Source organism: Dermochelys coriacea, chromosome 22 (assembly GCF_009764565.3).
Source record: "Dermochelys coriacea isolate rDerCor1 chromosome 22, rDerCor1.pri.v4, whole genome shotgun sequence".
In the NCBI taxonomy this organism is placed as follows: Eukaryota; Metazoa; Chordata; order Testudines; family Dermochelyidae; genus Dermochelys; species Dermochelys coriacea.
This window is the reverse complement of record NC_050089.1, coordinates 5,161,509-5,182,325: the sequence shown is the minus strand read 5'-3', so window position 1 is coordinate 5,182,325 and position 20,817 is coordinate 5,161,509. Positions and strand designations below refer to the sequence as shown.

At 45.4% G+C, this 20,817-nt stretch overlaps 1 protein-coding gene across 9 annotated transcripts in view; it reads right to left on the bottom strand.

Moving 5' to 3' along the window:
- FLI1 (Fli-1 proto-oncogene, ETS transcription factor) overlaps positions 1-20,817 on the bottom strand; it is a 114,475-nt gene that overhangs the window by 26,264 nt on the left and 67,394 nt on the right. For all 9 annotated transcript variants that reach the window (XM_043501042.1, XM_043501045.1, XM_038380739.2 and 6 more), the window contains 3 exons: positions 14,902-15,056; positions 11,048-11,251; positions 823-891 (listed from right to left, as the gene is read on the bottom strand). In XM_043501042.1, coding sequence (XP_043356977.1) covers positions 823-891; positions 11,048-11,251; positions 14,902-15,056 — 428 coding nt within the window. The remainder of the gene's footprint in view (positions 1-822; positions 892-11,047; positions 11,252-14,901; positions 15,057-20,817) is intronic.

Genomic DNA, 20,817 nt, shown 5'->3' with positions numbered 1-20,817 from the left:
GAAGCCAAACTTGCCATTCTTGGTGTATGCTCCAGGGTTTTGAAACACGTTGTGCTTGTTTTTGTGTAGGTGGAGGAGGTTAGGCCTGTAAATGCTGGGTGAAGCTGGGATTTAGATTGAGTGTTTTCTAGGGGAAATAGAATGGTGTAATGTAGGATGTGGAATCTGTATGTGGGATTGTGAGTTGTGGGGAGGGTGTCACACCTCGGTGGAGTGGATTTACAGCAGAATGTGAATCTTACACTGAACCACTGCAGAACAGAGAATAGAATAACACAAAGTCCCACTAAGCCATGCTGTGGGAAAAGCAGCTGGTAAGTTTCCCCTTCAGCTATAGCGAACCCAACACAGGATCTGGGATCAGAACTGCAAACGCAGCTGCCCCCTGCTCCAGGCTTCCCGTAGGTCTAGACAGTTATTCAACCAGCAGCAATCTCCCCCGGGGGGCTGCATGCCTCCATTGAGGGTTAACATGCAGCCACTGGGGGAGACTGTGTGGCAATATATCTCCTGAGGGTGCATCTTGGGACATCTGTGAGTCATGGAGGCTGAAAGCCTGAACTGTCTAACTGCAAGGAGGCAAACCTCGGTGCCCTGGAAGGATTCATAGGGGAATCAATTCCCGGAGCATCTCAGTCCCCATGCGGGGAAATGCACATAAGCAACCAGTTTGTTTAGATCCTCTCTGCTTTGAGCTGAATCCCCTTTTGGATTTAAAAGAGGGAGAGGAGGGAAGAGATGGTGAGATGGAGAAAGAGGAAGGGGAAGAGTGTGGGAGAGAGAGAAAAGAAAGGGGACGGGAGAGAAAAAAAGCAGACTGACCTTCTTTGGCCGCAAGTCGTGAGGAGGGTTCTGTGTGGGTTGGAGTGTTGTAGACCAGCAATGAGCTACCTGGAAGGCAAACAAAGGGGGTTACAGTGATGTGAATTCAGTGTATTTTAGGGAGGGCAGAGGAGAGCCAGGAGGTGGGAGGGATGGGAAGATGTCATCACCCGGAACTAAGGGCCAGATTTTCAAAGAGCTCAGTATGTTGGTTGCACGTGGGCCGCTGAGCTCTCTTGAACACCTGGCCATAAATGTCCCAGTAGGGGCTGCTGCATGCTGAGCTAGGCTGAGGATCTGACCCGTGAGTGAGGTGTCTCAATGGGAGGTGAATTCTCTGGGAAATCTAGCCCGGGCTGTGGACTTTGAGCTTGAAAATCTGGCCCTGAATGCTTGTACAAAATCTATTCCTAAGAAAGAGCCTGAATCACCGTCCACAGTGAACCGTCTGGTCCCTTATCAGCTCTGGTTTGGGTCTGTATCTAGTGGGTGGAATGGTAGGCTGCTAGGCAGGGCTTCCTGCCACTGCTACTGACTCAGGGTATGTCTACACCTTGGACTTTGCTGTAGTTCTGTTGGCATGACCCCTTCGTGTAGACAGAGGGGGTAGGTTCCATGGGTATAAGAATCCCACCTCCCCGAGCGATGGGAACTATGCAGACAGAAGCATTCTTCCCTCCACGTAGCTCTGGCTCTAACCTGAAGTGTAGACCAGGCCTTAATGTGTGACCTGGGGTAAGTTGCCCCACTCTGTAAACTAGAGATAACGCCTAGGGATGGCTCAGTAGCAGCATCTCTCTGGTGTTGCTGTTACCGGACCTGGCTGGAGCTGCTAGGCAAGAGTAACGGGTGGAAAAGTGAACGGGCAGTTTGGTAACCTCACTAATGGGTCAGGATTTCAGTCCCCTCCGTCTCAGCTGAGGGTTCAGCCACTTCTTTATTTTCCCCATACTGTTCCACCCATCCCTGCTTCGCACTTCCTAAGCACCTGCTGTGCTGGGATCTCTAAGTATTTTGCATGCATCAGTCAGTTAACCCTCTCAGTGCTGCTGTGCTCGGCAACGGTATTCTAGGCATTCTGTGGATGGCAAAACGAAGGCATGGAGAGTCTAAGTGATCTGCTCAAGGTCACAAAGCAAGTCAGTGTCAAGTGGTGTCCTGAATGCCTGTTGCATGCCCTGCTGTTGACTCCCACTTCCCTCCAGGAGAAACACAGCCCTGAAACTGATGCCCCTGCAAATGTCTCATTGGCTTACAGTGTGGGACATGGTGTTGCTTAGAAGCTAGAACACTGAACTGGGACTCAAAATACTGGGGTTCTAGCCCCGGCTCTGCCAGGGGCATGCAGGATGAGCTTGGCTTGATCACTTCGCTTCATTGCTCTATGCCTCAGGTTCCCCATCCACTGATTAAAAAGTGCCATCTAAGAGTTAGGTATTATTATAGATGTGATTGTACAGCACCTGGGCCCACAGTGCTTCTAGAAGCTACTGTAACACGAATAGTCATAAAGGAGAAGGAGGAAGCTCTTATTTTATCCAAACCAGATTGTCCCCGTCTCTGGCTGTGAAACATTTCCTGTTTCACACATAGAGATTGGAGATGGGCATGAACTGTGAAGGTGGGATCTGAACATTCACATCCAGGGTTTTGGATCAGCAGTTATAACCATCAGGTCTGAGTTCCAGTGTTCCAAGGTGGCTGGGTTTTTGGTGCACATCCCAGGTCTTTTGCTCAGTCCCTTCTCTAAGCAAATGTATTGGAGACAGAAGTGCACTAAGTACCACAGTAAAGAACAAGTCGCAGAGGGAAGGATTTATGGTTCAAGTTGGTGACGTGTGTGGGTTCCCCAGAGGGAACATCCCTTTCCCATCCAGCGCTTAATTTGTAATGAAAGAGGTGCCGAGGCTCAAGCAATGTTTTTACATTCAGAACTGATGTGGCAAGCCCGGAGTTGGCAGGGCTGTGAACTGCCAAGCCCAGAGGTGCCAGGGCTCAGCCCTGGCTAGTCCTGGCACAAATTAAGCACTGATCCCATCCCCCATGAACTCTTATGGATGCAGTGGGAGTGCTTGAAGGCAGGTGTGTAATATGCATTTCATGGTCGTCTCGTTATATTTACCCTGCATGTGCTTCTGGGGTCACTTTTCAATCCAACTCTCTGAGGAGCCTCTACTCAGGAGGGTACAGAATACAGACTCACATGGCTGCTACTCTGAAATCAGGAGGGTATGCGTGTGTGCGTGTGTGGGGGGGCGACATTCTTAATGGGACTGGGACCTCTCTCACTGAGGGCTGATGACGTGACCTAGTGCAGGGAGCATCCTGTCCTGCTGTGGCTGGACCAGCTCTCCACTGCTCAGAAATGATTTGAACCCCCTTACTCTGGGAGACCTGGTCCTATATATTTAGAACGTGACTGTACCTCGAGTGTGGCAAACACTCTGGCAGGGGTCTGGGATTGGTGTGCATCTCTCTCGCACTGACTGATTAGGGTCTAAATACTGAGCTCGGCACAAGCAGCGTCTACCTCCCTCCTACCCACACCAGCCAGACCCTTACTCCACTGGCATCTGTTGCGAGCCTTGCTTTCCTGCTAGATAGGATGTAGGCTCCAAACACCAGCAGCACTAGCGATGCTGGCCCAGATGAGCACTGCATTCCCAGCACCTCAAACACAAACAAAACTATAGCCTTGTGCAAGCCAGCATCTGAAAACAGTTTGGAGGTGTTGAAAGGCAGCCTTGGGGTAGCTGTAAAATGTAGTCCCCTCCATCCTGAGCTGATGCTTGATGCTGCCAGTTGAAGCATAGCACAGTGGAACTTTTAAAGAGCGGTCAATGGACAATTTGGCAAGTTGGGACAAGTGGGGGAAAGGGGAAGGAAGCAGCTTGGAACAAGATGCTTCCAATGTGGTGCCCAGATGCCATAATGAAGGGTGTAGTATATATACCAAGAGAAATTAGACCAATGTCCTCTTGCTGCTGTTGAAGGCATGCAATTGCTTTGGCCACTTTGTTCATATTCATATAAGTGGGTTTGTGGTTCAAGTATTTGTTTCATAATGCTCAGGAGGGACCGGCCTAACATCTCCACCCCTTTCATTTGCAGGCTTATTTGAACTGGATCCTGACTGCAAAGCACCACACAGCTTGCCTCAGCCAGAAAGGGAAGTGCTGGCTGATTCAGAAACACAGCTTCCTATGACTAAACAGGCTGCAAATGCCTGGTCGAGCAGACTGGCGGAGCAAAGGAGGTGGGCGGGGAGGGAATAGAACTGAGTGAGTGTGTAAGAGCAACCTACAGTTACTTGATGCTCAAAAATGCAGGCTGAACTGCTGGAAGGGAAGGAGCCTCCCTCAGTTTAATTGCTGAAAGTTCTCACCTTTGCCCAACGGTCTGAGGTTTCTGGTGGGAACGCCACAGAAAAGGAAATGTGGTTCCTATTAGGGGTTTAAATAAAGGAGGAAGAAAGAGAGAGAGAGCCAGTGACACAGAGATCTGGACAGAGAGAGGCAGACGGAGAGAAAAAGGGCCAGCCCCCCGCCAGCCCTGAGTTAATTCATCCTGGAGCTGTGACCGAGAGCTCCGTTTTCGCCCTTGTCAACACCTACCCAAGTCAACGGGAGTTTGGGCAGAATCACTACTGTGTAAAGACATCAGGGTTTGTCCCCAAGACAGAGCCTTAGGAATGAAGGCATAGAATATTACAGTGGTTGTTCTCAAATTCTCCATCATGCAGGAGGAACTGCATAGTGTTTGGTGTGTGTGGGAGGGGTGGGTTTACAGCTGTATTCTTTTAATAAGGGGAGATGGAGAGAGTGTGACACAGAGAGATTTTTATCCACAAATCCATCCCTTGACCCTGGCTCAAACACAATGGAACCTGAGATGCCTTTGCATCCCTCCAGCCAAGAGGGGTTGTACCCATTTCCCCAACGATGCAACCCCCTGATTTTACAAAGGTTCTGGGTGTCTCCAGATCGCTTGGGAGAATCAAGGTTCTACTGTCTTTGGAGCCAGAGTTTTGTTTGGCTTCAATATGGGGTCAAACCCACAAACTTCTCCTCTGCTACTACCCCTAAATACAGGCTGATTGTTGTTGTTTTTTCCAGCCTCTTTTCTTTTGCACACACCACATAACCTGCCCCCAGTGACTGCAGAAGGAAAGGATGGGAGGCGACCGTTGTTTGAAGTTCATCCCAAACATAGCACGAAGACATCCAAATCTTGCTTCCCACAGCTGGCTGGCTGAGTACTGAGGCTTCACCAGGCAGACTGTGTTTGAGAAAGATACCAGCACAGTGGTCAGTCCGGGCTGGAGACTGAAGGGGGGAGAGTGGGGAGTGGGAAAGGGTTGGGGATGGTGATAGGTTTGGCCTAATCTTTATCTTTCCAGTCAAGAGGCTACAAGGCAAGCTTAAGGAAAGAGTATTTCTATGGGGGAACGAATGGCGGATGTACTGGGAAAAGCAGTGAAGGTTTGGGTAGTCTCAGACAAATAGGGATAGATGAGCCAGTTCCACTATAATAACTGGAGATGGGCCTACACTGCAAAGCTGGGATCAGGGTCTGTTAGTTCCTAGAGATCTGGAGGTATTCGGATCCAAGGGTTTGATTCCGTCCATTTTAGGATCCAAACTCTCCCCAAGTTTGCAGGTGTTGGGATCTGGGTTAGTTCAGACCAGCTTGTCTTAAGAGTTGATTGGAACCTTCATGCCAGGCCCAAACAGAGTCTTCATTGAAGTCTGATGAATGCTACCGATTGATTTTTCCTTCCACTTTTTGCTCCCCTTGGTGCTTTCTGGTTCGGTCCAGGACTGGGAGCAGCAGTGCCAACATACCACGCTTCATGGGCTGCTCTCATTACACATCAAGCCAGAGGGGAACAGGAACCAAAGGAAACCTTGCCAGGAAGCTTATGACAAAGGACTCTCAGCTCATTTCTGCCAAAGAGGTTCAGAGATTTCTGATTAGCTTTGACTGCCTCTCTGAACAGAACACCTAAGAATTGGGGTTCCCCATCACTGCAAACCAACTTCAGGACCCTCTGAGGAGGGACACCATAGATGAGACAGATTGGACAGAACTTGCCTGTTGGACTTGGCTTAGCAGTGGCTCGTTTCTGCCGGGGTCATTGTGGGGTGGGGAGAAACTCTGAAATGCTATAGAGACAGGATGGTCCAGTGGTTAGGGCACAACCTAGGCCTGGGTTCAATTTCCTGCTTATCACAGACTTCCGGTGTGACCTTGGGCAAGTCACTTAGTTTCTCTATGCCTCAGTGTCCTATCTGTAAAATGGGCATAATAGAACTGCTCTGCTTCACAAGCATGTTCTGATGATAAATACAGTAAAGATTGTGAAGGGTCAGATACTATGGTGATGGGAGCCACATAAATGTGATAGATAGATAACCCCCTTCACCCATAAATGGGGGATATATTTTAGCCTATAGACTTCCAACTCCTCCTCCTTCCAACTCCTTCTGTACTTTGTTGCCACCATGTGTCCTCCGCCCCTCCCCTGCAGTAATGCAACCGGATGTCTCCGAAACAAACAAGGCCACAAAAGGAAAATAAAAGACCATCTCCCCATGGCACTGAGCTCAGAGGCTCAGCACTAAACATCCGCTGGAAATCAGTCTGGAAAAACAATAAACTCCCTTCGAAGGCGTTACTCCACCAGGGAGTTACCCAGCAATCCAGAAACCAGACTGTCATTAGGCAGACATGGGAACAGCTGGGTGGAAAGGAATTCTCTTCAGAAGGCTGCCTGACCTACGCTCACACAGGAGCTTGCTTTAAGATCAATGCTTGCATGGCTTTGGCAGAGCTGCCCAACTAAGGCTAAAGAAGCCAATGGGTCTGAACTGGGTAAAATGTATGAGTGCAAAAGTCAGAGATGGACTGGAGTCTTGGGGCTAGAGTCTGCTCTCAGTTACACCAGTGTAAATCTGGAGTTACTGACTACTCTGAATCCAACAGAGTCACTCAGGTTTGTACTTGCTTAATTGGGATGAGCTCATCTAGTCTATTCTTTTGCTGGGACATTATCTTTTATGATTGTTATCCATTTGTATTATGTTAGCACCTTAAAGGCTGCAGCTGAGGTCATGGCCCATTGTGGTAGGCACTGTAAAAACACCTAATGAGAGACAGTCAGCCCCAAAATGACTGCAATTGAAATAGATAAGACAGACCAAAGGAGGCAGAAAGATCTTATCTTCATGTTACAGTTGGGGAAACTGAGGCAGAGAGCGATGAATTGATTTGCCCAGTGCTAAATGGGAAATTTAGTGGTAGAGGTATGAATTGAACATTTGATTTTGTCCCAAACTGGAATGAAAACAAATATTTCTAAAATTGCCTTTGAAGCAGGATGTCCTAAAAATGTCAGTCTCAGAAAATGTTTGTTTTAGAATTTCGAAACCTTGTCTGGAATTTTAGTTTATGTGGGTTTTTTTTCATTTTTATATTATTTTCACACTCTTGCATAGCATTCCTGTAATAGGAGGGCATCACATGGCTCAGTCCATTACAGAAATAGGTGCTAACTGTTCAGCTCAGAGATGGATCCAACTCTTCCCTAGTTTGGGGTGTTCGAGTCTGGGGTTAGATATCTGGGCATTTTGTAATACACATCACAGAAGAGAAGAGTGAGGGGGGATTTGATAGCAGCCTTCAGCTACCTGAAGGGGGGTTCCAAAGAGGATGGAGCTCGGCTGTTCTCAGTGGTGGCAGATGACAGAACAAGGAGCAATGGTCTCAAGTTGCAGTGGGAGAGGTCTAGGTTGGATATTAGGAAACACTATTTCACTAGGAGGGTGGTGAAGCACTGGAATGGGTTACCTAGGAAGATGGTGGAATCTCCATCCTTAGAGGTTTTTAAGGCCGGCTTGATAAAGCCCTGGCTGGGATGATTTAGTTGGGGATTGGTCCTGCTTTGAGCAGGGGGTTGGACTAGATACCTCCTGAGGTCTCTTCCAACCCTGATATTCTATGGTTCTATAATCACTACTGCTGTCATGTCATAACAGAATAGTTAGAATACCCTATTATTTTTATTTTATTTTCAAAATCATTAAAGGCAGCTGCTTCTTAGTGCTGATTGAAGCATCTTCTCTTCTTGATAAAAGTGTTTTCTCTTTGGGTTGTAATGAGACAGCAAGACACTTTGACAGAATGTCAAAGACACTCTTCTGCAGTGTAATACCTGTCCCATCCTTTCTGCATCGTGACTCTTTGGGTCTAAGGAGATTGCATATACATACATACATACATACATTATAGGGCACGCACACCTTCTGTCTATCTATCTATCTATCACCTGCAATCTTCTTAGACCCAAAGATCTGCTCTGTACCAAGGATGGGACAAGTATATTTATTATAAAGTTAATTTCATGCCCTTGCAAGTTGCCAGGCTGCTATCTCTGGGGAATGGAACCTTCTATTTATCCACAGAGCAGGTGGCAGTCATGAAACGTGTGCTTTCAACCCACAAGCCCTGATTCAGCCAGTCTCTTCAGAAAGCTTGGAAACCTCTTAGAATCTGGCCCAAATTTTGGGCTTAAACCCCAGACTAAGCAAGGTCTACCTGGATTGTTGTTAGATGCACACATTTATGGTACTGCACACACAACTATACACAACTATTGTTTTACAATATAGCTTTGGTGTAAAAGACTGCAACTCCTGCTAAAATAATTGAGAGTTGCACCTATTTACACAGGGCTTAACTTGGCCCAACATAGCCTGTAAACAGCAAAAAAGCATGGAAAAGATTCCTACAGTTTTTCATTCACCCATCTACTATGTGTGCTCTTTACCTATGGATAGAGGTGGGAGAAGGTTCCTGATTGGAGCTGGGGCAATAGAGGGAATAAATTTTGCTATTTATCTGCTCAAATTCAGCAACAATTGGTGATTTAGAAGCGTGCATGACTCTTTCACAGTCATTTTCTGTGAATGCTCAACCTTTCCCAATGCTCAAGAAAAGTGAATGTTTCATGCAAATATTCACCCTACCAGAATTGAAAATAATTTATCTGCTTGCAAAATTCACACTGCTCCCTTGAGTCAGACATTGTCTATACACAGAAACGGTGCCAATTTCAGTAAATCAGTTTTAAATAATCATTTTTCTATTTTCCTAGTGGCAAGGAGCCCTAAGCATGGACCAGCACACCATTGTGCTAGGCGCTGTACAAACACAGAACAAAAAGACAGTCCCTGCCCCCAGGAGATTACAATCTAAGTATAAAACATGAGACAACAGATGGATACAGACAGATGGGGGGAGCACATGGAAAAATCACTTCCTTTAGTTAAATAGGTGCACATTTGTTATGTAAGTGTCAGAGTGATTTGTACATTCATTTGTGACATTCACCCTTGGAATGTTATGTGGACCAACAACCATTTCTTGAAGAAATTTGCAAATGACTTTGGATAAATTTGATTATTTTGTGATCATCCAGCTACAGGGAGGTGGTGAGTTCAAATCCATCAGTTCATTCAGCTCGTCTTAGCTCATCTTACAAAATATGGGTGGGGTTTGCACTGATCTAACTGTGCTCCCTCTCCCATCAGTGGTAAAATTCCCATTGTTTTCAGTGGGAGCAGAGTTAGACTAATTCTGAATGCTTTTGAAAATTCCATCCTAAATATCTGACTGCATTGCCTAACTGTGTTCTGCAGTGGCCAGACAGGAGACATCTCCAGCTCTCTGTAGATTATAAGAGTTATACACTGTCAGTTTGTAAGAAAATACACATTTGTCTGTCTCCCACACCTTGCTGTGCAGCATATTGTTCCTGATCAGTTTTCTACCTTTCATTTCTCAGTTTTTACATCCCCATGAAACCTGTTCCAATCGAAGTCATAACCCTCTGAGCTCTGGAAGGATGAAATCAGGGGCGGAAGAAAGGAGTGCAAATGCAGTGATAGAAAAGAAAATTGATGAGCTGGGGTCATGTAGGATCTATCTACTTATACGGCCTCTCATCATCACATCTGAGCTCCTCATAATATATTTATCCTCAAGACACTTCCAGGATGTAGGTGTAACCCACACATCTCCTGGGTGTGGTGCTCTGTCCCATCAAGTGACCCTACGGCCACTTAGAAAGAGATTAACGAGTCTGCTCTACAGCCTTAGCTAACAGCCACAAGGCTTTTAGCTCATGCATTTAGCTTCAGAGGTCTCAGGTTTGATCCTGCCTGCCAGCAACTGGGATCTATCAGCCTTACATAGGGAAGTGTTATTATCCCTGTTTTACATGCAGAGAGTGCTAAGGGATTTGCCTAAGGTTCTATAGGAAATCTGTGGCAGAGGAAGGACTTGAACCAAGGTCTCCCAAGTCCCAAACTACTGGGCTAACCACTGGATCACCCTTTCTCTCTGGGTAATGCTATAGCTCTTTTAAAAGAGTAGCCCATCCCTGTTTGGTAGCCCACTGCAGGACCTTACTAAAGCAAAATGGGCTATTAAAAGAAGAGCAGACCCTCCCAGGCCCTGCTGGGGTAGGGCGGTGCTGCGGGGGACAGGACCAAAGAGGGTTAACAAAATCCTGCTACCTTTGAACACAGGGTTATTCACACCATGCCGGCTTTTGAGCAGCCATAGTCAGTGAACGTCTCTTTAGTACTTTCTCCTCCTTCAGCAAAATTCCCAGCCAGATCCAGAAGAACACAGGACTTGCCAGCCTGGCTCATAGCCAGGTCAATATCCTGTCTCTGATGGTGGTGCACACCAGTTCTTTGGAGGCAGGTGAAAGTACTCCAAAATGGAAAATTATGGAATAATCTCCCCATAACCCCATCACTTAGTAGTTGGCTCAGTCACTGAAGAGAGTCTGTATTTTTTTTAATCATATAGCCGTGGATGTTCCTATTATCTATATAAATACGCAGGTCTTTGTTGACTGCTACTAAGTTCTTCCCCTCAGTGATATCTTGAGGCAGAGGGTTCCGCAGGCTAATTTTTGTTGGTGTAAAACAATATTTCATGAGTTTAGTTTTGATTTATCTTTCACTCCCTTTTGTTCTTCCTTTTCCTCTCTCTCTCTCTTTTCTCCACTCTTTCCCTTTTTCCTCTCTCTTCCCCTTCCCCTCCATTTATCATCCAAGTGCATCGTGAGATGTTCAAAACTCACCATTGCCTGTTTCCCTCCTCCCCCCCACCCCCCAAGAAAACATTGCACGAGCATCAGAGGGGTACTTACTTTCCCTGAGGTAACTGAGGTGAGACAACAGAACTTCTGTGTTGTAAAGGGAGGTGGCTCGGAGGAAACCTTCTTTGTTCATTTTGCACAGTTCCTTGCCGTCCATGTTCTGGAAGAGGGATGTGTCAATCTCCATTAATCCATACTCCTTTATAGCCCACTCCAGCCACTGGCGCACATGTTCCTGGGTCCACAAGGTGGGATCTGGCAGAAGAAGAGACAGCTGGTAAATACAATGCCCAAAGGGACAGCCTGTCACAGGAGTGTCACACTATCAGTCAGTTAGCCCATTAATAATGTTAGCAATAGAGCAGATTTCATCTACACATCTCAAAGGTGGGAAAGTATAATTAACTCTGGTTTACACATGGGGAAACTGAGGCACGGAGCAGCAAGGGACTCATGCCTAGTGAGATAATGAATCAATAGCAGAGCCAAGAGTAGCATCCAACTCACTAGGTTTGCACTCAGATGCATTATCTCCCAGGCCATCTTTGTAGTAGCTGATTTATGACTCACCTCTTTGAATAAAAAGCTCATCCCTTTGAAGAGATGGACTTGTCACACCGTCAGGTCCTTTTAAGCTGCACAGCTATAGCAGGGATATGGAAGTCACTCAGCCTGTCCTGAGTGCATTACAAACTCCTAACAGATGGCCTTTTAACTTTGAGAAGGGTGGTTATTATGGTCAGCAAAGGGAGGCTGAAAAATTCTTGCCTAAACAGCTCTGTTAACCATGTATCTGAGTCATGTTTGCTGACTCAGCTGACAAACACAAGCTTTCTACCCCATTAGCCTTGCAAAACCAACATAGCTATTGGAGGGTGAGCTGGATTCTATACTGTCTCATGCATCGTTGTCAATTGTCAACTAAGGTCCAGTTGCAGAATTGTTATTAATGGCAAAGATAGAAGAGGCGGATGGAATTCAGCTGGAGGTGTCAGCACCCATGTCGAGAGTTCGCTGCACCGGCAGTTACAAAAGGAAATCATCCTGAGTTTTAAGATGATGGGTTGGATCAAAAAGTCCCAGAGAGAATTAAACATGCCGAGCCTTGATACCATTTAAACAGAATCATTTTCAGAGACTGTCTCCACTGTCAGATTCTTCCTGTGCTATTTTTCTCATGTTCCCTCATCTGGAAATTTGAGCCACAAATTAGGTTCTCTTGCAAAATTACTTGAAATGAGGGAGTGGTCTGTGCCCAGACTCTGGATCCTATCACCCTGGAATTTTGGATCTGGGCCTGTCCTTTACATCTGGCACCTCTCTCTATGAGGTACTCTATTCAAACACTCAAGAACTTCGGCGGAGTTTGGCTATAGACTAGAACTTGATTGCATGACCACGCCTCACTTGGCAATTCCTGCTTTTGATGAGACTGGAAGTATCCAGCATCACAGTTTCCTGCCACTTCAATTCTAAGGACTTCAATAGCTCAGACATAGGTGAGGTTTTTCGTAGGAGTGGGTGGGTGAGATTCTGTGGCCTGCGCTGTGCAGGAGGTCAGACTAGATGATCAGAATGGTCCCTTCTGACCTTAGTATCTATGAATCTATGGTCCCTCCAACACTAGAATATCCAGAGATGTGGGGCACAAATCACGGCTGGGTGTTTAGCACAGTTTGGGGGATGGGATTGGCTGGCAGCCCTATGCCACCCAAGCATCCCCTTATACAGAGGGCATCATCTAGTGGCTGCATCTGCTGGGTTTCAGGGCTGCTTCATACCAGAGTGAAATGGCAATGGAAAATCACTCCAGAAAATACTAAAAATACATAAAAAGAAAAGGAGTACTTGTGGCACCTTAGAGACTAACAAATTTATTAGAGCATAAGCTTTTGTGAGCTACAGCTCACGAAAGCTTATGCTCTAATAAATTTGTTAGTCTCTAAGGTGCCACAAGTACTCCTTTTCTTTTTGCGAATACAGACTAACACGGCTGCTACTCTGAAACCTGTAAAAATACATAGTGAGATTTACTTACCTACTTCCTAATAGCACCTGAGCTCTTTAAAACTGAATTTTAACCATGTAAGTTACTATCCTTCACTGTTAATTTACTTTTTGCATTTCCTCTGAGTTTAGGCAATGAAAATACCCTGATCAGCTGCACTTCTGTTTCCATCCATTTCACTTTCAAGTTCTGGAGAAAGTTGGCCTTTTGGTTGTAAATATTAAAGGAGAATGTTTATTTAGTTAGTTTTGTAAGATCCCTACATTTAGGGCCCAGGATGACCTGACAGAATTCCGGAAACATTTTTCTAAATCTCAGGCATGTTCATTAACAATGTCGGGAGAAGATTCTAGAGAGTTCCTTTGGGTTGTTTGTCTATGTTGATGCTGAAAACTTGTCCTTTCCTGTCATTCTGCTTAGGTCATTTGCCTTTCTGAGGGTAAAATTCACCCCATGTAAAGGCTTAACTGGGCTTAAATGGGACCGTGAGCACAGGGGTCAATCTTTTATTGGCTTCCCCTCTCTTACTGCATTCAGTTCAAGCATCTTGTCCTTATTCCAAATGGTAAACAAATGCACTGGAATTGTCATCTGTTCACGGTCAGTTCATGAACCGAAAACAGAGCTAAATTTGACAAATACACCTCTTTCTGCCTATAAATTGGAAAGAATTCAGAGAAGAGCCAAGAGAATGCTTAAAGGATTGGGGAACATGCCTTACAATGATAGACTCCAGTAGCTCAATCTGTTTAGCTTAACAAAGAGAAGGTTAAGGGGTGACTTGATCATAGTTTATCAGTACGTGCATGGGGAACAAAAAATTGATAATTGGCTCTTCAGACTGGCAGAAAAAGGTCTAACAAATCCAGAGGCTGGAAATTGAAGTGAGACAAATTCAGATTAGAAACAAGATGCAATTTTTTTTTTAACACTGAGGACAATTAACCGTTGGAACAATTGACTAAAGATTGTGGTGGATTCTCCATCCTGGGCCATTTTAAAATTAGGATTGGATTTTCTCTGGTTCAAACAGGAAATAACTCAGAAATGTCCTGTGGCCTGTGTTACACAGGAGGTCAGACTAGACTATCACAATGGTCCCTTTTGGCCTTGGAATCTATGAACAGTTCATTAGCTGCATCCTTCAGAACACAGGGGGAATCCTGGTCCCACTGAAATCAATGGAAGTTTTGCCAGTGACGTCAATGGGGTGAGAACTTCACTCATACAGTTTCCTTCATAGGGAAATTCCTATGCTAAAGTGCTTATACACAGAGAGTTTCCATACTATGCAGGGGAAAGATGCCCTCCCCTTCCAAGCATAAATTCTGCAGGTTCTCCACAGCAGTGATTCTCAAACCCCTGATCATCTGAATGGATTTCATATGCCCTGTTACATTTGGATAGGTACAGTCAGATATTGTATAAGGCCACACCGCTGCTTGGGAATTTTCCAACAGAATAGTTTTTTGATAGAAGATACTGAAATTTTCTGATTTTTCATTGGAAATACCAAAGCAAACTATTTCATTTTTAGTCAGTTCTACAATAAAGTGCATCTGCCTAAGGTGCTTTGAGCCTCATGGGAGATTTAGATCAGTATTTCAGGTCCCCATTCAATTCTATGAGCTGGGCACCATCACCCATGGTGCACCACAATTTCCCCTCTGACCAAGTTGCGCGGTGCATCACGGGAATCACATTGGTTCATGACACTGAAACAAAATACTGGAGTTCCCCACAGGATGGAAAGCCAAATTTTTGCTTAGCTTTATATGGCTATTAATACAGAGAACTCAGCAGAGAACCAATAACTCTCCCCCACCCTTCCTGTTAAATCAAAGATGGACAGTGGCGGAAAGAGATTAGAACATGAATATTGTGATGCCGACGGTACCTGCTGGGACGATGACTCTCCTCTCATTGGTGGTCATGTTTGGGGGAGGGCCATTCTTTTCATCCATGTAGGTGCTGTAACTCATCGGGTTGGACTCTGTCCCCGCGCCCACCAGTTTGCTGCATTTGTTAATGCTGCAGTCTACCGGCGATTCCCTGAAACAGGAAAGGAAGCAGACATCTTGTCAATGTTGTCATTGCTGACCCTTCCTCCCTGCTGAAGCAAAACGACAGGGAATATGTGCGGGGGTGCCACAGAAATGGCAGTGGAGGGGGAGCAAGTTGTAGGTCAGAAACAGGGGGAGTGTCTAGAGGGCACCTTGTACTTCTGTATCACCTGTCACGTGACAATCCCAGGTAATCTACACACCTCACAGCAGGAGCGTGTTAATTATTAATCTATTCAACAGAAGGATAAACTCAGGCATGTAGCATCCTGGTATTCAGGTGTGCTGAGCACCCCAAATTCCAGCTGGCATCAATGGCAGCTGCAGGTGCTTAGCACCTCTGAAAAATCAAGCTCCAAGTGCCTTGCTCGAAATCGCATAGTAAGGCAGTGGCAAAGTTGGGATCCCAATAGCCCGGACTCCCAGTCCTCTAGCCACTGGCTGTGCTACCTCCCTATGAAAGTATTCCCCTCCTCCCTTCACGTGAAGCAGTGAGCTCCAGTCAATGCCACATTGCGTTACCCTTACTGGAAACATCCTGCATTGCTTGATATCACGTTAGTGTCTGCAGTAAAGCAGATGCAACTTGGTGTTAGAAGCCCCCAGTTGGTTTGTCTCACCCACCAGTTGTGCGGTGTCATAACCTTGATGGTCAGCTCATGGGAGACAAGAACTGTCTGTTGTTGGTTTGGTTGGTTGAGGGCTGTTTTTTTTTTTTACCGTGTGTCGCTCCAGCACCTAGCACAAGGCTTTAATCTTTGACTAGTACCTGAAAGTGCTAAATAATAAGAAATACAGCACTCCCTCCCCATTTTGTTATTAAAGGCCACAGAATGTCTGGAAACACAGAGCTACAGAATGCTCCCAGGAAGATAATAAAAACGTGCTAATGATCATTTATATTATTGCAGTGCCTAGAGATTCGGGTCTCACCGTGCTAGGTGCTGTCCATGTAACCCACTGGCGAATGTGTGCTGCAGGTCCCCTTCTGTGCTGATCTGCAGAGGATATCTGTCCATTACAGCCGCTAGCTAAGAAGCCTGAACTGCAGTAGCTCATGCTGTAGAGATTCCCCAGTTTAATTCTTGGCATGTCAGGGATGGCAGCCACCACATATCTGCAGTCAGAGGCAGTCCCTGGCCGATGAGTTCACAATGTAAATAGAGAAGAGGGAGTTGCCATCAGTTCACAGATGGGAACTGAGGCACAGTGAGATTAAGGTCCAGATTTTTAAAGGTATTTAGGCCCTGTGGTTCTCAGGGTTGCAGTGACTAACTGATTTATGAACCCAAGTCTCATTTTCAAAAAGGATTTAGGCACTTCAGAGCCAAAATCTCATTAACAATCAATGACTTTTAGGGTTGGAAGTGCCAAAATCACTATTGAAAATAAGACAGAGGCTCCTAAATCAGCGAGGCTTTGAAATGCTGAGCACAGCAATGCTTAAATACCTTTAGAAATCAGGGCTTAAGTGTGTGGCTGAAGTAAGGGTTGAACCCGGATCCCCGTCCGGTGACTTATCCACATGACCATCCTTCTTCTTTACCAATACTGCAAAGAAGTGCTTTGGGAGGAAGCTACTCACTTCAGGGTAAAGAACATGCCAGTGCATTCATCCCGTCCTGGGAGCCAGTTGGGAAGGTTTTCCAATATAGCACAGTAAATGAGTTTGTTTCTGAATCTAACGGAGGGTGGGGGAATTACTGAAGTTCACTGATCATGACTGGGAGATAAATACTCCACTGAGAGATTCTAAGGCAGATGGTAATTTTTTCCTCATGTCTTGCTGGGGGAATGTGGCTTGAAAATGGAAATAAGATGTATAACTTACACATGTTTGAGTTTAAGGTTTTACTATTTCGCCTACTGTTTTTCCAGGCAGAGAACCAAAATCCACCTTCGGAGAGGCAAACTGCTGAAGGTTTAATGTCCCATGGCAGCCGGAGCAAGGTCTGAGCAACTGCTGGGACGTCAGGCTTTTCAGAGAGTCTGAGCACTTCCCATTCGCTGCAGAAATGCTCGGTGTCAGGTGTTAAATGTTGCATGTACTGGGAGCAAGAACGGTCCTGTTTGGAGGAAACTAGAGGAGTATCCAGGCTTGAGCTGTAGGACCCAATCCAGTACAGTGCTGATGGGCTCTAGGAGGTGCCTGGCAGCTTCCACTCTCGTCGGCTTCAATGGTTGTTGAGGGGGTTTCACATCTTTCAGCAACTGTACCTTTCAGCTCAGACTTTAATGGCCCATTTGATGGGTCTGATCAAAACCCCCAGATCCTCACACTCCCAGATTTGAGGAAATTTCGATTTCAGGTGAAATCCTGGCTCTCACTGATCTCAGCAGAGTCAAGATTTCACCCCTGGGATCTACCTTACTTCTTACACAGCCTCTGTCACAGTGCTGTCTGGTTGGTCAGTATCCCTATAATGGACTGATCCAAACCCCACTGTTCTGTACTGCATTTCCCTTGGAAAACATTCCTCTGACTTGAGCTTTTCTCTTGCAGATAATAGAGCAATAATATATACATATGTCTGTGTTCATATCTCCCTCTCCCAGATTTGTGCATGTGAATCTCTCTCTTAGAATCCAATCTGCATTAGATATAAACACATCCAAGTGCTTTTTAATAGAGTAACCCAACACTCCTACTTATGCTATCAGCTCCATAGAGAAAGGAGGGTTTCTTTATTCTCTTTGCAACATACCATGCATGGCAATGGTGCTGTATACCGGCGTTTCATTAATAATGATCACATCAATAACAAGATGGCTCCAAAGCATTTTCATTATGATTTTGCACCTGGCAAGCACAGACCTCTTCCCCAGCCAAAAGTCCAGCGCTGGGGGGCATTGTTAGTAGAAGCTATGCATTTACCCAACATAAACAACCCATCTTTTGAGAAAAATGCCATGAATTCATTAATGATTGTAAGTGGGCAGGACCTTACTTTAATCACCACTCGCTGCACAGCAGCCCCGAACACCATGCTGGACATTAGCTCAGTGACCAACCCAGCGCTCCCCAACCAAATCGCATTTGCAACACCTGGATTTCCCGTGAAGTTCTCCCTCCAAGTATTGTCCCAGCCTGGCCTTTTCTAGGACAGGGAATTTGACATGATCCCAGCAGAAGGTGGTGTAGCTGCAAGCTACACAAAGAGGAATGTAGTAGAGAAGCGGGAGAGCCATTCCCAGTTAATAGTTTATTCACTAATCACAGCCCCATTTTTCGTTCATTAACTACCCATGAGCAGACTTAGACTTTTTATCAATTTATTTGTAATTCAGAATTGTTTATGTGATTCTATTTCAGGCACTGGGTTGCTTTTTGGTTGTACCCGGAGTCTGGGGCTTCAAGTTTTCCAGTGGCTACACAATCCAGAATGAAAATTCTGGGCTACGCCCTGAGCAGGTGTAGATCAGCATCGGTCTGCTGAGTTCAGTACAACTAGGCCCATTTGTAGGAGTTCCTTTACGGGCACTCACTCTGGGAGGAGGGAACCCAAAGAGCATGGGGCTGTGCAGATCCCAACACCCTTCATCCTGACAGCAACGTTCGATTTATGCTCCTTCCAAGAGGACATCAGGAGCTCAGTGTTTGGGGAAGGGTTAGGTTGGCCTTGCCAAAGGAGACAAGCAGCTAACCTGGCATTGACAAAGAGCTACTCTGTGCAACCTCACCTAGAGCTCCAGATATGTGGAAACAAAGCAACCACTGTACCAGGGCCTCTGTCTAGGAATCACCCTGAGCTTGAGTTTGAATTAGCAACATAAGGGATTCCAGTGATTTCGGAAACTCACTCAGCAGGAGATTTCCACTTTTTTCTCTTCCTTTCCTCTCCCCTCTTATCTCTTCTCCCTTCTCTCCTGTTCCTACTTCTTTCATCTTTTTTTTTATTCCTCTCCCCACTTTATGTCCTTTTGTCTCTTCTCCCCTCTCCTCCCTGTTACTCATCTTTCCTTCTCCTTCCCCTCCTGTAGTGGCCCAGATTACTGGGACATCCTTAAATTGATGTGCTAACTTGGTATTCATGTAACTAACACCTTCACACTGAATGGGCATCTAAATATCACTTTGGGTCACTTGATGATTACATGTTCTGTTCATTCCTTCTGAAGTACCTGGCATTGGCCACTGTTAGAAGACAGGATACTGGGCTTGATGGACCTTTGATCTGACCCAGGATGGCCGTTCTTATGTTCTTAAACATCAGTGACTGGGGCTTCCCAAGTCCTGCCCTGACATGTATTCGGTATCACATAAAACCCTGGAGGGAATGTTTGGGATAATGGTCTCTTCCCCAGTGTTCAAAAGTTCTGTTTGAAATCTGAAGGGGATCTTCCCACTACATTACACTCTCCTTGCCCCCTTCTCATTGTCTCTTGGACTTGTATTCCCTCTTTATGTTTGTACAGCAGAGCCTGGATCATAATTGGTGTGTCTGGCCACTGCGATAATGCAAATAAAATAATCAGAATACGAAGATGTACAGAAAAGGGGCAAAGGATGAACAAGAAGGGACCAGAGAGAGAGGGAGAGTGCAGAGATGAAAGAAGAGTGATGTTAGACACAAGTGCATGAATGTTGACAAACCCCCATTCTTACTGAGAAACAGAATGATAGGAAAAGCACAAACCAATTCTCAAACACAGGTCCCTCACTTAGATTGTACTAATCCTGAATGTAGTGAGTCAAATGAGCACATCTCGTTATATCATCTCCAAATCCAAGAGCCTCAAGAATATTTATTGTCATAACACTCCTGTGCAGGACAGAAGAATTATCCTCATTCTAGGATCAGAAACTGAGTCACACCACGATTAAGTGACTTGGCCAAAGTCACACAATGAGTCTGTGGCACAGGTGAGAACCAAACCCAAATCTCTAAAGCTCCAGAACCCTAAACACACTATGTAAACAGGCAGCTTGTGTGTTTAAATCCTCATTTGAACTAAAGCTGGTCTGAGCTCTAAAGTTTACAGCTAGAATTAGATTTGAATTTCCCTATAGTTGAAGAAGGGAAGTGGGAGCAGATACCAGCAGTATTCTGGTTCTGATCCATCAGATCAGATGGTTGATGGGTCAAACCTATCAAGTTCAGATCCAGAGTTCCTTGTGATTTGGATCTAGTGGTAGAATTCAGGCCAATCTCTGGTTTATATGATGGACTGAAACACCCTAAGAAAAGACTCACTTTTGGAAAATGGCCTACATTGTGTGAGGGACAGAGGAAAAGGTGCATCAGGATAGATGGAGAATGGACGATAGAAAAGAAATGGTGCAGGGTTGTGTCTTTTGCTCTTTAACACAACAACAACAACAAAGTAGTATGAAGAAACCACATAGGCACAGCAGGGTCCCGATAACAGTGTTTACTGACCATACCCAACATGGAAGGACTAGTTACATATACACCCAGCTGCTCTGCAAGGCTTCTACAACAGAACACAGTGAGCGCCCCTAGAGGGCTCACATACTAGTTAAAGGGAAACTGCTATTCATATACACTTCAGCAAAGAGAAAATAGGAAAAGCGTAATAAGTTCAGGGAGTCCTTTTGTTTTACTTAGAGACAATTTTGTGGCAACATTTATTATGCCATAAAATGAGCTGCCTGAACCTTAATAATATTTTAATATTTCAGGGGATGTTTTCAAAGCATTGATTTGATCGTTAGCCAAGCAAAACTCTAACATCAGTGAGAATTATACAGCTAAATTCCTCCACACACATGCACATACCAAGCACTT